The sequence below is a fragment of the Camellia sinensis genome, chromosome 4, assembly GCF_055761805.1.
Source record: "Camellia sinensis isolate YWXY chromosome 4, ASM5576180v1, whole genome shotgun sequence".
NCBI lineage: Eukaryota > Viridiplantae > Streptophyta > Magnoliopsida > Ericales > Theaceae > Camellia > Camellia sinensis.
The window spans coordinates 50,733,279-50,749,017 of NC_138964.1; the positions used below are offsets into that span (position 1 = coordinate 50,733,279).

General features: G+C 36.3%; 1 protein-coding gene across 1 annotated transcript; it reads left to right on the forward strand.

Annotated features, from left to right (window-relative positions):
- Positions 1–890: 890 nt before the first annotated feature.
- On the forward strand, positions 891–12,330 carry LOC114268672 (kinesin-like protein KIN-7G). The gene is made up of 11 exons (XM_082924841.1): positions 891–1,103; positions 2,099–2,188; positions 2,292–2,391; positions 2,914–3,027; positions 3,106–3,187; positions 3,267–3,334; positions 3,417–3,482; positions 3,588–3,712; positions 9,105–9,441; positions 11,054–11,158; positions 11,256–12,330. Exons 3-11 carry the CDS (start codon positions 2,338–2,340, stop codon positions 11,580–11,582), a joined length of 1,278 nt encoding a protein of 425 aa, XP_082780967.1. The 5' UTR covers positions 891–1,103; positions 2,099–2,188; positions 2,292–2,337; the 3' UTR covers positions 11,583–12,330.
- Positions 12,331–15,739: the final 3,409 nt, after the last annotated feature.

Genomic DNA, 15,739 nt, shown 5'->3' on the forward strand with positions numbered 1-15,739 from the left:
ATTAAATTTTTTTTCACTTTTCTAGTTGGTCTAGTGTAGAATAATTAAAAAAAAAAGAAAGAAAAAGATTGTGCCATTCTTGGTTTGATTTTCAATATTTTATTTTATTTTATTTTTGCTAAAAAACAAAAAATTAATTTGTTGAAAGAAACAAAAAAATAAAAAATATCGAGCATTTTTATATAATTTTTTTTTTGAGAGGCCAAAAATAATTTAAAAAATTTGAAATTATATTTTTAATATTTTTTTTTATCAAATTAGTTTTTACTTTTTCAAACAAATTTCTTAATTTTTTTTTTTTTCAAAACACAAACCAAACATGGACTTAAATTTCTTTTAAAAAGTTTACTAAATCCAAAAAGAAAAAACCAACAAAAATCGAATTTGCCTTGGATTTTGTTTTTTGTTTTTTGTTTTTATCTTTAAAGAATTTTTTTAAAATTATTTATTTATTTATTTATTACTTTTCTAGTTCATCTAGTCAAGTAGAATTTAAAAGTGTAAATTGTTTTTGAATTTTTTGCATAAAATGTTCAATAAAGAATCCAAAATTGTTTTTTTTTTTAAAATTCCATTGTTAAATGGGGAGTGTTTTTTCATTGGTTTGTTTGTTTGTTTGTTTTTTTTTTTTAACATGATCTACATACTCTTTGACAAAGTTGTCTTTCAATGAATTTTAAATTTCTTTTTTCAAAACCTCGTATAAAAGAATTTAAAGAGTAATTTTTTTTTTTTTTAATTCACAGAGTGCTAAGGGATAGGTCAGTACAAAAGGAATAAAAGGCCTAACCGCATAGTGGTAATCTTTGGGGTTAGATCCTAAAGCTCAATTTGTTTAGAATAAAATTGGTAAAACGTGAAAGAAAGAGGAATTTTTTTTTTTTAACTTCTATAATTTGTTTAGCTTGAAAATAGAGAAATGACTGGCGGAGGCTGTGAGGAGAAGATATTTGTGTCGGTGAGGTTGAGGCCTTTGAATGAGAAGGAGATTGCAAGGAACGATGTGTGTGATTGGGAATGCATCAGTGAAGATACCATCATTTTCAAGAACCTTAATCTTCCACTTCCAGATTGCTCCATGTACTCAACTGCCTACACTTTTGGTATGCTAATTTACTTTTCTCTTCATTTTTTGTGTGAATTTTTTATGTGTTTGTGTTGTTTTTGAGTGTTTAAATTTAAGACTGTTTTGGGATCTTTGATTTGATTTGATTTGGGTAGTAATGTGTGGAGTGAGAAGGAAATGATGGTGAAAATGTGAATGGATGAAGTATAAATTAATTTATTTTATTTTTTACATTTTCATTCTATTTTCTCTTTGCTTCATAATTCTCTATCCAAATTAAGATCCAAGACTAGAAGTTTGTGTTAAACTATGTGGGTATTTTTTTTTTTTTTTGGTGGGAGAGAATTTGAGCCATTATTTGAGCTAAATCTGCAACATTTGCTGTGGCTGATAAAATAGGAAACCATTTTTGTTCTTTCTTCATTTTAGCCGATTCTATTGGAGTTTTCCTTGTACAACTGTTCCTTCCAGGAGGGTTCAAATTTAGGTTCTTTAATTCTTTTACATTATTATTTATTTATTTAAAATTAAATTAATAGTGTAGAACAGACTTTATTCCCAAATTATGTTAGAACGTGGTTAGTAACTCGCACCCAAAAAATAAATATTGCTAACCATATTTTTTATATAATGCGAAAAGGTAGTTTAGATAGTGGTATGTGTTAAGTAAAAAACGTGATTAACAATCATATTTTTTAAAAAGTATGATTGCTAATCATGTTTTACTGTAGTTTGAGAATATAGTTTGTCCATACACTACTTGTTTAATTTTGAATAAAAGAACTGTAAAAGGGTTGAAGGCCTTCAAATTCAGGTCTGTCTGGGTATCAATTTTACAGAATCTATTGCCACAGTTAAGTTGTGAAGTTTCCTGTTAAACGTAAAGCTTTGCATATGGTTCAGTATGTTAGATTTGAGAAACCTAAGTTTTAATGCAACTTACGAAGAATTATTGTTACAATTTCATACCAGCATTGGTGTCATGGCTTGGATACTCGTGTTGATCTTTCTTTTTCTTTTTTTCGCTGTTAGACAGAGTATTTAGGATTGACTGCTCCACAAAGGAGGTGTATGAGAAAGAAGCCAAGGACGTTTCTCTCTCAGTTGTCAGTGGTATTAACTGTGAGTATTATTTCTCTTTGCTTCTCCATTTTTCCTGATATTGAATTTCACTTGAATTCCATTGACAATTTTCTTTATGTCAAATAATGGGCATAAATTTCAGCTACTGTTTTGGATACGGACAAACAAGCAGTGGGAAGACATTCACGATGACGGGAATTACTGAGTATGCCATAGCAGATATTTATGATTATATAGAGAAGGTAATTAAGAAACTACTGATATTCACTGTTTCTCACTACTTGATGTTCTTGCATTCTATTATAGTACTATGTTCCTTGGGCTTTCACCTAAGAAGCACCAACACTTCTAAGAAGATGGCGTGTCTATGTCGGACACTGACACTCATTTGACACTTCCCAATGCGTGTTGGACCTGACATGCCTTGGATACTTGAAGGACACACATATCCACCTCTTAGACACACATGAAACACATTATAAGTTTAAAAGAAAAACAATATAGTTTTATGCCTATTAGCGAAACTTTAGGAATTAATGTTATGCTTCATTTTCTTAATTATTATTTTTGATAAAATATTCATATATTTAATAAATGACATATAAAGACATTTAAAACTATATATTTTGCATGTGTCACACAAGTGTTGTCTTGCTTTTTTGAAAATTTTCAGCGTCGGCGTGTATCTGTGTCATGTTGCATGTTTGTGCCTATGCTTCTTAGGCTTCAACTGTTCGTTGTTTACATGTTTGTTTTATTTGCAGCACAATGAAAGAGAATTTCTTTTGAAGTTCTCTGCTATGGAGATTTACAATGAATCTGTCAGGGACCTCCTCAGCACAGATAGTTCTCCACTTATACTTCTAGATGATCCCAAGGTCAATTACTTTCTTGGTCGACTAAATAATTAGTATTTGATATTTTTCCATTATGCTTAATTCTTAGCTATTTCACAGAGAGGGACAATTACTGAGAAACTCACAGAGGAACCTCTCAGGGACTGGAATAATGTAATGGAACTCCTCTCCATCTGCGAAGGTAAGATATTCTCCAGTCATCTGACTTTTACTAGATGACCGTGACTGCATATTCTAAATGTCTTGGTGCATTCATGAAGCTCAAAGACAAATAGGGGAAACTGCCCTGAATGAAACAAGCTCCAAATCTCATCAAATAATCAGATTGGTAGGAATGTTGTTTTCTTGAATGATTGTTCTAAACATAACTTATTGTTCTTTCCATTGAATTGACGAATGGGTTTTTGCAGACAATTGAAAGTTCTGCTCGGCAATTTTTAGTCAAGGACTACTTAAGCACCCTTACAGCTGCTGTGGTATGGATCGTCAAGTTTTTGTTAGATTAATTTGAATGGTTATTAAGATGTTAATATATGCCATGTTGCGCTATATTAATATTTTTTTTGATACATTCTGTGTAGAATTTTGTTGATCTTGCAGGAAGTGAGCGTGCATCTCAGTCATTATCGGTTGGCACCAGGCTAAAGGAGGGTTGCCACATAAATCGTAGTTTACTGACCCTGGGAACTGTTATCTGCAAGCTAAGGTTAGCTTGTTTTTCAATTTTTTTAATCATTTTGATAATGAAACTAACTTGAAGTCATTGCTTGAAAAGTTACTGGTGCTATAGCCTATATATATGAGAACTAAATTCTACACAGATTTAGAAAGCTGTGAAGAGCTTTAGAGCTCCAGCGGTGAAGTTTTAAGGTGTGGCATTGTTGAACTAGCACAGCTCAGCAAAAACACTCACTTTGACCATAATGCTAAAATAGCATAATGCTATTTCCTGTCCAAAACTTAGCACAAGAAATAACACAACGGTATTTTATTCTACACTTTGACCATATGGCTTTTTTGATAAAAATTACATCCATGCTATTCTATTATAAATTTGTGGGCAATTTGGGCTTAGCCAAGTTCAATTTATTGAGCTCGGGCCAGGCTTGGGAAGACAAAATCAGGTTGGAGGTTGGGTTTGGGCTGGTTTGGGCAACTCTCAACACAATTTGGGTTTGGCCTAAACAACCTCTCAACCTGACTAAACCAGCCCAAGTTGCACCCCTAAACAAAAGCAATATTATCAAAATCTGTAGAAGGCCTGCAAATAATAAAAACCAATAAAAGTATCTGCAATCCAGTTCTGAGTTATTTATTTATTTCGTCCTTTTCAAATTTCCCCACCAAATGCGAAAAAGTTAGTGACACCTTGATGAGCTCAATGGGCTAATGATCAGATTCGGAGCATTTGGACGAGCAAAAACTAATTTGATGAATAATATCAATATGATGGGAAAAATTAAGACCAAGGAAGTTCACTGAGTGCATCACAATCTGTGAAGCAAGATTGTTAGTAGAATACCAATGCTCCATAAACTCCAATGTCCTGTCTAATCCACATTTACATCTAGAGGTTGACACTCCAACATTTGGCAACCACTAAGTTAAATGCAATGATGTAATGAAATAATTTCCACATGAATATATTTTAATAGGAATTTCCTTCTACAATTAGTTACAAATGTACTATGTGGTGGAACCTTGAGAATAAACACCCTCATGAGCAGAGTCAATTAAGAATGCCCATCATTTGGACCAACTCAAAATAATCAGATCCTCAGAAGATAGGAGATGTTCCACTAAATTTAAGTTCCATCATTCATGATCGTTTACTATGGTTCAGCACATGGTAAATTATGTACTTTTGTTGTCAATACTAGCACCCAAAAAATAAATATTGCTAACCACATTTTTTATATAATGCAAAAAGGTAGTTCAGATAGTGGTATGTGTTAAAGTAAAAAACGTGATTAACAATCGCATTTTTTAAAAAGTATGATTACTAATCATGTTTTACTGTAGTTTGAGAATATAGTTTGTCCATACACTATTTGTTTAATTTTGAATAAAAGAACTGTAAAAGGGTTGAAGGCCTTCAAATTCAGGTCTGTCTGGGTATCAATTTTACAGAATCTATTGCCACAGTTAAGTTGTGAAGTTTCTTGTTAAACGTAAAGCTTTGCATATGGTTCAGTATGTTAGATTTGAGAAACCTAAGTTTGAATGCAACTTACGAAGAATTATTGTTACAGTTTCATATCAGCATTGGTGTCATGGGTTGGATACTCGTGTTGATCTTTCTTTTCTTTTTATTTAGGAGTGACTGCTCCACAAAAAAAGGTGTATGAGAAAGAAGCCAAGGACGTTGCTCTTTCAGTTGTCAGTGGTATTAACTGTGAGTATTATTTCTCTTTGCTACTCCATTTTTCCTGATATTGAATTTCACTTGAATTCCATTGACAATTTTCTTTACGTCAAATAATGGGCATAAATTTCAGCTACTGTTTTGGATACGGACAAACAAGCAGTGGGAAGACATTCACGATGACGGGAATTACTGAGTATGCCATAGCAGATATTTATGATTATATAGAGAAGGTAATTAAGAAACTACTGATATTCACTGTTTCTCACTACTTGATGTTCTTGCATTCTATTATAGTACTATGTTCCTTGGGCTTTCACCTAAGAAGCACCAACACTTCTAAGAAGATGGCGTGTCTGTCAGACACTGACACTCATTTGACACTTCCCAATGCGTGTTGGACCCGACATGCCTTGGATACTTGAAGGACACACATATCCACCTCTTAGACACACATGAAACACATTATAAGTTTAAAAGAAAAACAATATAGTTTTATGCCTATTAGCGAAACTTTAGGAATTAATGTTATGCTTCATTTTCTTAATTATTATTTTTGATAAAATATTCATATATATAATAAATCACATATACAAACATATAAAACTATATATTTTGCATGTGTCACACAAGTGTTGTCTTGCTTTTTTGAAAATTTTCAGCGTCGGCGTGTATCTGTGTCATGTTGCATGTTTGTGCCTATGCTTCTTAGGCTTCAACTATTCGTTGTTTACATGTTTGTTTTATTTGCAGCACAATGAAAGAGATTTTCTTTTGAAGTTCTCTGCTATGGAGATTTACAATGAATCTGTCAGGGACCTCCTCAGCACAGATAGTTCTCCACTTAGACTTCTAGATGATCCCAAGGTCAATTACTTTCTTGGTCGACTAAATAATTAGTATTTGATATTTTTTCATTGTGCTTAATTCTTAGCTATTTCACAGAGAGGGACAGTTACTGAGAAACTCTCAGAGGAACCTCTCAGGGACTGGAATAATGTAATGGAACTCCTCTCCATCTGCGAAGGTAAGATATTCTCTAGTCATCTGACTTTTACTAGATGATCGTGACTGCATATTCTAAATGTCTTGGTGCATTCATGAAGCTCAAAGACAAATAGGGGAAACTGCCCTGAATGAAACAAGCTCCAAATCTCATCAAATAATCAGATTGGTAGGAATGTTGTTTTCATGAATGGTTGTTCTAAACATAACTTATTGTTCTTTCCATTGAATTGACGAATGGGTTTTTGCAGACAATTGAAAGTTCTGCTCGGCAATTTTTAGTCAAGGACTACTTAAGCACCCTTACAGTTGCTGTGGTATGGATCGTCAAGTGTTTGTTAGATTAATTTGAATGGTTATTAAGATGTTAATATATGCCATGTTGCGCTATATTAATATTTTTTTTGATACATTCTGTGTAGAATTTTATTGATCTTGCAGGAAGTGAGCGTGCATCTCAGTCATTATCAGTTGGCACCAGGCTAAAGGAGGGTTGCCACATAAATCGTAGTTTACTGACCCTGGGAACTGTTATCTGCAAGCTAAGATTAGCTTGTTTTTCAATTTTTTTAATCATTTTGATAATGAAACTAACTTGAAGTCATTGCTTGAAAAGTTACTGGTGCTATAGCCTATATATGTGAGAACTAAATTCTACACAGATTTAGAAAGCTGTGAAGAGCTTTAGAGCTCCAGCGGTGAAGTTTTAAGGTGTGGCATTGTTGAACTAGCACAGCTCAGCAAAAACACTCACTTTGACCATAATGCTAAAATAGCATAATTGTATTTCCTGTCCAAAACTTCGCACAAGAAATAACACAACGGTATTTTATTCTACACTTTGACCATATGGCTTTTTTGATAAAAATTACATCCATGCTATTCTATTATAAATTTGTGGGCAATTTGGGCTTAGCCAGGTTCAATTTATTGAGCTCGGGCCAGGCTTGGGAAGACAAAATCAGGTTGGAGGTTGGGTTTGGGCTGGTTTGGGCAACTCTCAACACAATTTGGGTTTGGCCTAAACAACCTCTCAACTTGACTAAACCAGCCCAAGTTGCACCCCTAAACAAAAGCAATATTATCAAAATCTGTAGAAGGCCTGCAAATAATAAAAACCAATAAAGTGTCTGCAATCCAGTTCTGAGTTATTTATTTATTTCGTCCTTTCCAAATTTCCCCACCAAATGCGAAAAAGTTAGTGACACCTTGATGAGCTCAATGGGCTAATGATCAGATTCGGAGCATTTGGACGAGCAAAAACTAATTTGATGAATAATATCAATATGATGGGAAAAATTAAGACCAAGTAAGTTCGCTGAGTGCATCACAATCTGTGAAGCAAGATTGTTAGTAGAATACCAATGCTCCATAAACTCCAATGTCCTGTCTAATCCACATTTACATCTAGAGGTTGACACTCCAACATTTGGCAACCACTAAGTTAAATGCAATGATGTAATGAAATAATTTCCACATGAATATATTTTAATAGGAATTTCCTTCTACAATTAGTTACAAATGTACTATGTGGTGGAACCTTGAGAATAAACACCCTCATGAGCAGAGTCAATTAAGAATGCCCATCATTTGGACCAACTCAAAATAATCTGATCCTCAGAAGATAGGAGATGTTCCACTAAATTTAAGTTCCATCATTCATGATCGTTTATTGTGGTTCAGCACATGGTAAATTATGTACTTTTGTTGTCAATACTAGCACCATCTCCGAGCCAACTACCCTGAAGAAGTATACACAACATATATTAGGAAGGTATGTGGTATATCTTCTATGAAAGGTTTAGCTTCTAAAAAGCCTCCTCCAAATATGATAATGAAAATGTATGGAGAGCGCAAGAATGAGTATGAATTCCATGACAATATTTAGCTATTAAGAAATTTTCCCACAGTCACATATTACATTGACGTTGTCTCCACAACTTGATGCTCAAAGCTAGCACATGGAAGGATTGTGAAAGTCCAAACCTCCCTCTGTAACAATAAGGGGTAAAGAGACGATAATTCAATCCAATGATACTTAGGAAAAATCATTATCTAGTTGTCAAGGATTGCATTCATCTATGTTGCGAAAACTGTGAGTTGCCTTATTGCTTGGCTTGAACAACAAAGAGAATTGAAGCAAAGCTAAACACTCCTTTCACTGAACCATGGACTTTTTGCTCCTTTTTTTTTTTCCTGTTGATGGTCTTAATAGGAGCAAGAGCCAAATGAATTGTTTTAAAGCAAAAAACCAAGGACTACTTGAATTATCTTCATCAGATTAACTCAAACTTGATTCTGACCGTCATCATTTAGCCCATGATTTTCAAATTCGTTGACTGGTAATCACTTATATCAACCAGGTGCTGGTAATGGTTAGTTGTTTATTTTATTAAGACAATGCAGTTGTCAGGATCATACGACTAATCACTTGGTCGTGCTGCTTTACTCTACATTCTCTCAGATTACTATCGTCACTTTTGGCTAGTACACTCCTTTGGGTAATCATGATGATCTTATTACGTCGAAGATTTGTTGTTGTGGTCTTTTTAAATCAACCAAAATGATTAAATTCTCAAGAATTTTGTGCCTTTAATCCTTTTACCTGCCTTTCCTTTTTCTTGTCTGTGTTTTTTTTGGTTTGATTGTATGATGTTTCATCCTGAACATTACCATTTGTTGATTGCAAGTTTTGTTATCAGTTGTGTTGTCCTATCATTGGGTGCAGCAAGGGAAGAAATGAGCATGTTCCTTTCAGAGATTCTAAGCTAACTCGCATATTGCAATCCTCGTTGGGAGGCAATGCTAGAACTGCCATCGTCCGTACCATGAGCCCCGCGAGAAGTCATGTTGAGCAATCAAGAAATACGCTATTGTTTGCAAGTTGTGCGAAAGAAGTAACAACTAACACTCAAGTTAATGTAGTCATATCAGATAAAGCATTAGTAAAGCATCTGCAGAGACAATTAGCTAGGTTGGAGAGTGAACTGAGAAGTCAAGGGCCCACCTTTGTTGCATCACATTATTTGGCATTACTGAGAGAGAAAGGCCTTCAGATTGAAAAGGTAATGATTGGGCTTTCATTATCAAATTGCAATACCTCTTCAATATCGAACAGTTCATAAATTTCTGTGTAATTGTTGCATGAGGAATATAAATTTCAAGACTCTTTAAAACCACAATGTGGTACTTCTGAATCTTAAATTAAAAATTATAGGGAAAATTTCACTTCACCCCCTTGTGGTTTGGCCTATGTGCACATAACCCCTTGTCATTTGGAAATAAGCACATAACCCCCTCTAGTTTGTGGACTAAGAAACCTTTGTACATAAGTAACTTGATTATGCAAACCACAAACATTTTTTTCATTTTTTTGGGAGACAAAATTTACTTTAACCCTCTTTGTTTTACTCCATGTGCAATTTATCCCTCTGACATTTGGAAATGAGTGCATAACCCCTCTATGTCTTGGCATGTGTTTCGCACTTGTTAACTTGGACATAATGTTGATGGTGCACTTCAGTCTACAAACTACAAGGGGATTATGTGATTATTTTCAAATGATAGGGAGTAATCCACACATAGATTAAACCTCATTGGAGGGCAGAGTGAAATTTTCCCTAATTATGTCACATGATCACATCCACTAGAGTGAGTTAGTTTGGCAAACATAAGTGTAATCTTTGCTGTTAAACCCTTATTTCCGCATGCATCCTTCGCCATCATTTATAATTAATTCCATTTTTTCTTTTAGGTTGCATGACTTTCATTCCTTTTCACTGTCTGTTTTTCATATTAAGCCTTTTGTATATTTGTTGTTCTGCACGGAACATGCAAAAAGAATTTTCTTGGTCTATTTACTCATTTCTAATCTTTATTCCTTGTCTTGCTTCTAATCGTTTGACAATCTCATTTCAATTTTGGTTGGATTTTTAGGACTTTTGTGATCTAAAAGCAGAATAATTTTGTAACTCTTAGATTATTACAAGAGAGGACCAGTTGAAATATCAACAAAATCCCACCTCAAGAACAATACCAATTTGAAAATATGAGATCTGTTGATGAACCATTTGGTTTAATAACATTGCAAGGATGCGGTTTAGATACTTCATTTGACTTTTACTTCAACGTAAGGGATATCTTTAACAACTTAACCTAACAGAAAATGGTAATTAATTTGGTGGACCATCGTTGACCGGGTCAAGATTCTATACAACAAATTCTGGACTTCTTGTAGTAATCCAATGGCCTATGTTTAAAGTTAAACAAAACTATGTCATTTTAGGATCTATGGTTTTAATGTCATTTTACTTCAGTTTTACCTCAATTGTTAAATTATGTGCTTTGCTAATGTGTCTTGATTTGATAAAAAAAACACAAGATCATTGCAGAAGGAAGAAGTAGGCTTAAAAAGTCTGAAGAACCATGGCATCACATATGGAAATCCTTCTAATGTCTGCTTATTTGACTTTTTGATAGCTGTAGGCTTAAAAAGTTCAATTTCAAATGACATTCTTGGGGAAAGTTAAGAGTGCACCTTGAGATACTAACATTTGAAGTATGATTCACGAACATGCTGCAAAATTTTCCATCCATGCAAGTAGCAGCATTTGTCTTATGGGCTCATATGTTGAATGCTGTTATCTTTTTATTTATTTACTTTTTCTACTTGTGCAGTTGGAGAAGGAGATGATAGATCTGACTGTTCAACGAGACTTAGCTCAATGTCAGGTTCAGGATTTGCTACAACTGGTTGGGGATGAGGGACATTCAATGACACGGGTAACTGTAGTTAAATTGTTGTACCGAAGCATCCATATCACCTAGGTGTGCCTTGTTTAGTTGAGTTTATTTATTTTTTCCTTTTGTACTTCTCCAGGTAGGTTTTAATAACTACCCACACTTGCTAGTTCGGAAGTCACCGGAATTTGAAAATCCAGTACGAGAGACATCCTCTTTGGCAAGTCCTCACTCCTTGGACATTGGTGTTAGATCAGTCAAGCGATCTCTTTATTCTTATGGACATAGTGGGAGAAGCTCTGATGATCACTGCATACAAATTCTTCCTGAATTTGAAGAGAACTTTGTGCTGAATGATACTTCTCCACAGCTGTTGGTCGGTGTTTCTATGTTTATCCGACGCAATTCTGGACGGAGTTGGGACATGGGACTTTGGAGGATTTATGCAAGGAAGTTTGATGCATAGAGGCAGAAGAATCAAATAGATCATTATCTCCTGAACAAAGCACTGAAATCTCTGAATCGATGGTGGCTGGGAACAGAAACACAATAGATCAGGAGTTCGTGTCACCGCCACTAAAGGAAGATAGTATGTTAAGTTATATCCCCCATTTCATTGCTCATTCTCATGAAAAACCATCTCCATGGCCATTAACAGAGTACATGTCTGGCTCTCAAAGCTTGAAGTTAACAAAAAGTAGAAGCTGCAAAGCAAGCCTGATGACTAGCCCATCATATTCACCATGGTTTGAGAAGGTGGAAAATAATGATAATGAGCACACACCACCAACTGGGTTCTAGAAAGAATTCACTGGAAGACCTGAGGATATCCGAAGAAGGGTTTATGAATTGAACTATGGTGCCAACATTGAAAGGCTATCAAGAAAAGGTTCTCAATCTTCTATCAGGAGTGTTGCTGCTATTGATCTTGAAGCGCACAGAGGCAGAACTTCTACTGATGATAATATTACTAGTGTTAATACATGCATTGTATGAATGGAGGAAAAGGCTGAGTTTCAGCAAGAGAAGCAAGTTGCTGATAATCTAGTGAGTTTTATTTCTATTCCTGGCTTTTATTTTAAATATTTCTGTGAAAAACTATGGCTCAACAGAGTTTATGCTGATGCCAAAGCAGGAATTTGTTAACAAGTGCTAGAGAAACTTTTATGTATTCTTTTCATTTATCAGTTATATATGACATCATTATTAATTAAGCATAGTGAGAACAGTTGACACCTATTATGCTATGGGGATTCATAATAAATGCACTTTATGATTTACGACAGTCATTTAGCTAAGCCCGAGTGGCTGAGATTCATGGCTTTGTTCTTCTTCTTGTATCAACAACTTGAGTAAGAGACAAAATGAAAATGCCAACATGGCAAAGTGTAGGGCATGGACACAACGGTACATGGAAAGGTAATTTTGAATATTTTCATATAAAAAGTGTACTCTTTTTATTGGTTTGTGCATACAAGGCTCATCAAAAAGTTCATAGCCCACAGTCCAGCCCGAGCTGGTCCTTGGCCTAGTCTTGAAATATGAGCTGGGCTTGGACAAAAGGGTAAGGCCCATGGATTGGCCCATAAGTCCAGCCCGATGGACTACCTAAAACCTAGACCATAGGCCTGACCCAAAGGCCCATGCACAAGGTAACATTTTGGCAATTGCCATACGTGGCATACCCTGGTTAAAATTGACAATTGCCATTTAGGACCCAACTTTGTAACAATCACACTCATTTACACTTCCAAACACACCCATGACTCTCTCTATGGGTGTGTTTGAAAGTGTAAATGGGTGTGTTCCTATCTTTTCCCCCTTTAGGACCTGCATATATATGGGTGTGTATATATATACTAGCAGCGGATGCAAATGCAATGTGTTTACAATTTTATATTTAAATTTTTGGATAGTTCGAAGAGTCTTTCGAATTGTCCTGCAGAATTCAAGAGTCTCCAAAAGGAAATTATTGAACTTTGGGATGTTTGCAGTGTGTCATTGGTCCACAGAACCTACTTCTTCATGCTATTTAAAGGCGACCGAACCGACTCCATTTATGAGGAAGTGGAGCTCAGGAGGCTATCCTTCCTCAAGGATATGTTTTCTCGAGATAGTAGGAGGGTCAGACTCTCTTGCTTGCTTCGAGATAAAAATTATATTCATCTAGTAGTTTACGAGCACGAAAATAATCTTATCGTATAATCCTATTGATCAAGTTTGCACTTCTTTAAACGTCGTCATTTTGCTACCTAAAAATACAAACGTGAGCTAGCCAGTGGGTGTGTGTCGGATACCTCTCTGATGCCTAAGTCAGCCAATTGACAATAGACAAAAAGCTCTATGTTTTTTAGAGCAGAAATTATGATACCTGTACATAGGTCCTGCTATGAGCTTTTATAGATTCTGCTTGGCATAATCCTAGTAGGATCCCAACTCTCCTTATAAGAGTCCTCATAGAAATCACACTCCTAGTGAAGAGTGTCTATCCTGATAACACTCTACTCATTACCAGCCAAGTGAGATGGTTTGCACAATCCTAGTAGGATTCTAACTCTCCTTAGCAAAGTCCTCCTAGGAGTCTCATGCCCAAGAATAATGCTTATTATCCTTAAAACACCCTCATCACTGCGAGCTAAGTGAGATGGCCACTCCTTTATGCTCGGATATACATTCCTGACCGAGCTGCCTTATCTCGGTCCCTTGTCGTTCGGGCCATATGACCGGAAGCCGATTTATCGAATTGCACCCTGCCGAGCTACACATAGCTCGGCCCTCTTCATTGACAACATCTCGGTCCGATAAAGGACTACCTTCAGATAGCTAGGTCCAGCCCCTAGCAACCAATCTCTGACCGACTTAGTGTCTTCTTAGCCCAAGACCGAGCTACATCAGCTCTTATCTTGGCCCATTGCGCAGCCTAACTTCCAAAGAAGACTTTTCCTAGCTTGACCCAATTTGTTCAGAAATTGCCCTCTCAATTGTCCCTTAATTCCATCTGTGTAGCATGTTTGAGATTATTTTCCTCCAGCCGAGCTAAGAACGCCCAACTCTGCTGAGCTATAAAAGTTGCTCGGTTTCAATAAGTCTTGTCAGTTGCTCAGCACGTCCATCCACTAATCTAGCATGTGGCGTGCCCCCATTAGCCCCGTTCTCCAGTTACAGCCGTCATGCCAAAAATTTGAATAGTCTCGTCTTTTTGTCTTCAACGTATATATCCTTTTGTAATCATCTTCCAATTAATGAAAAATTTCGATCTCTTGGCGCGGTTACTGTGTTTCTTTTTCAATGTTTTGCATTATTCGACTGCATGTCTAGCCAAACTAATTAGTTTGGCCGAGATACACATCTTGGCTGAAGAATCCAAAAAACTTGTTGGTCAAACTTGCCAACCTGCTTTGGCCGAGGTAACTGTCATCCCAGCCAAGGAGTGCAAAATTTTTGTGTTGGTCAAACTTGCCAACCGCCTTTAACCTAGATCCTGATCTCGGCTGAAGGGTGAAAAAAGTTTTGTTGGTCAAACTTGCCAACCGCCTTTGCCCCCCAGTTGGGCAAGAAGTCTAAAAATTTTTTGTTGGCCAAACCTGCCAACCGCCTTTAGCCTAGATCTTGATCTCTGCTGAAGAGTGCAAAAAAGTTTTGTTAGTCAAACCTGCCAACCGCCTTTGACCCCCAGTTAGGCAAGGAGTCTAAAAATTTTTTGTTGGTCAAACTGCCAATCGCCTTTAGCCTAGATCCTGATCTCGGCTGAAGGGTGTAAAAAAGTTTTGTTGGTCAAACTTGCCAACCGCCTTTGCCCCCCCAGTTGGGCAAGGAGTCTAAAATTTTTTTGTTGGTCAAACCTATCAACCGTTTTTAGCTTAAATTCTGATCTCCGCTGAAGGGTGCAAAAAAGTTTTGTTGGTCAAACCTACCAACCGCCTTTGCCCCCCCAGTTGGAGTCTAAACTTTTTTTGTTGGTCAAACTTGCCAACCGCCTTTAGCCTAAATTCTGATCTTGGCTGAAGGGTGTAAAAAAGTTTTGTTGGTCAAACTTGCCAACTTCCTTTGCCCCCCAGTTGGGTAAGGGGTCTAAAATTTTTTTAGAAAGAGTTGGTCAAACCTGCCAACCCCCTTTGCCCCCTGTTGGGCACTGATTTGTTAGAAAGAATTGGTCAAACCTGCCAACCCACTTTGCCCCCAGTTGGGCAAAGATTTTTGCGCGGTTGGTCCTTCTTGTCGACTGTGTTAACTTTTGCCGAGGGTGTTTTGTCCAATATCGCTGTTTGTATCGGATTCTGCCTTGGTGCACATCCCATCTTCCTCTACCAAGATGTGTTGGTACACTCTCTCCATTAGGGCTTCCATAGTAAGAGGCGACATCATTATCATTGAATCCCTTAATTTATTGTCAGCCGGCAAATTTTGTTTGTGCTGTGCGATAGCTAGGTTTGTGGGGCAATCTCCAATCTAATTAAAAGTCTCCCAATACTAATTATTGTAGGACCTCAATGTTTCCTTCTCGCCCATGTCTATGGAGAGAAGCTGGTCAATCTTCACTGGCATCTTGGTGTTTGTTCTGAATCTGGTCACAAATGTCTCCGCTAGTTGCGCCCATGAAGCTATGCTACCTTCTGACAACCT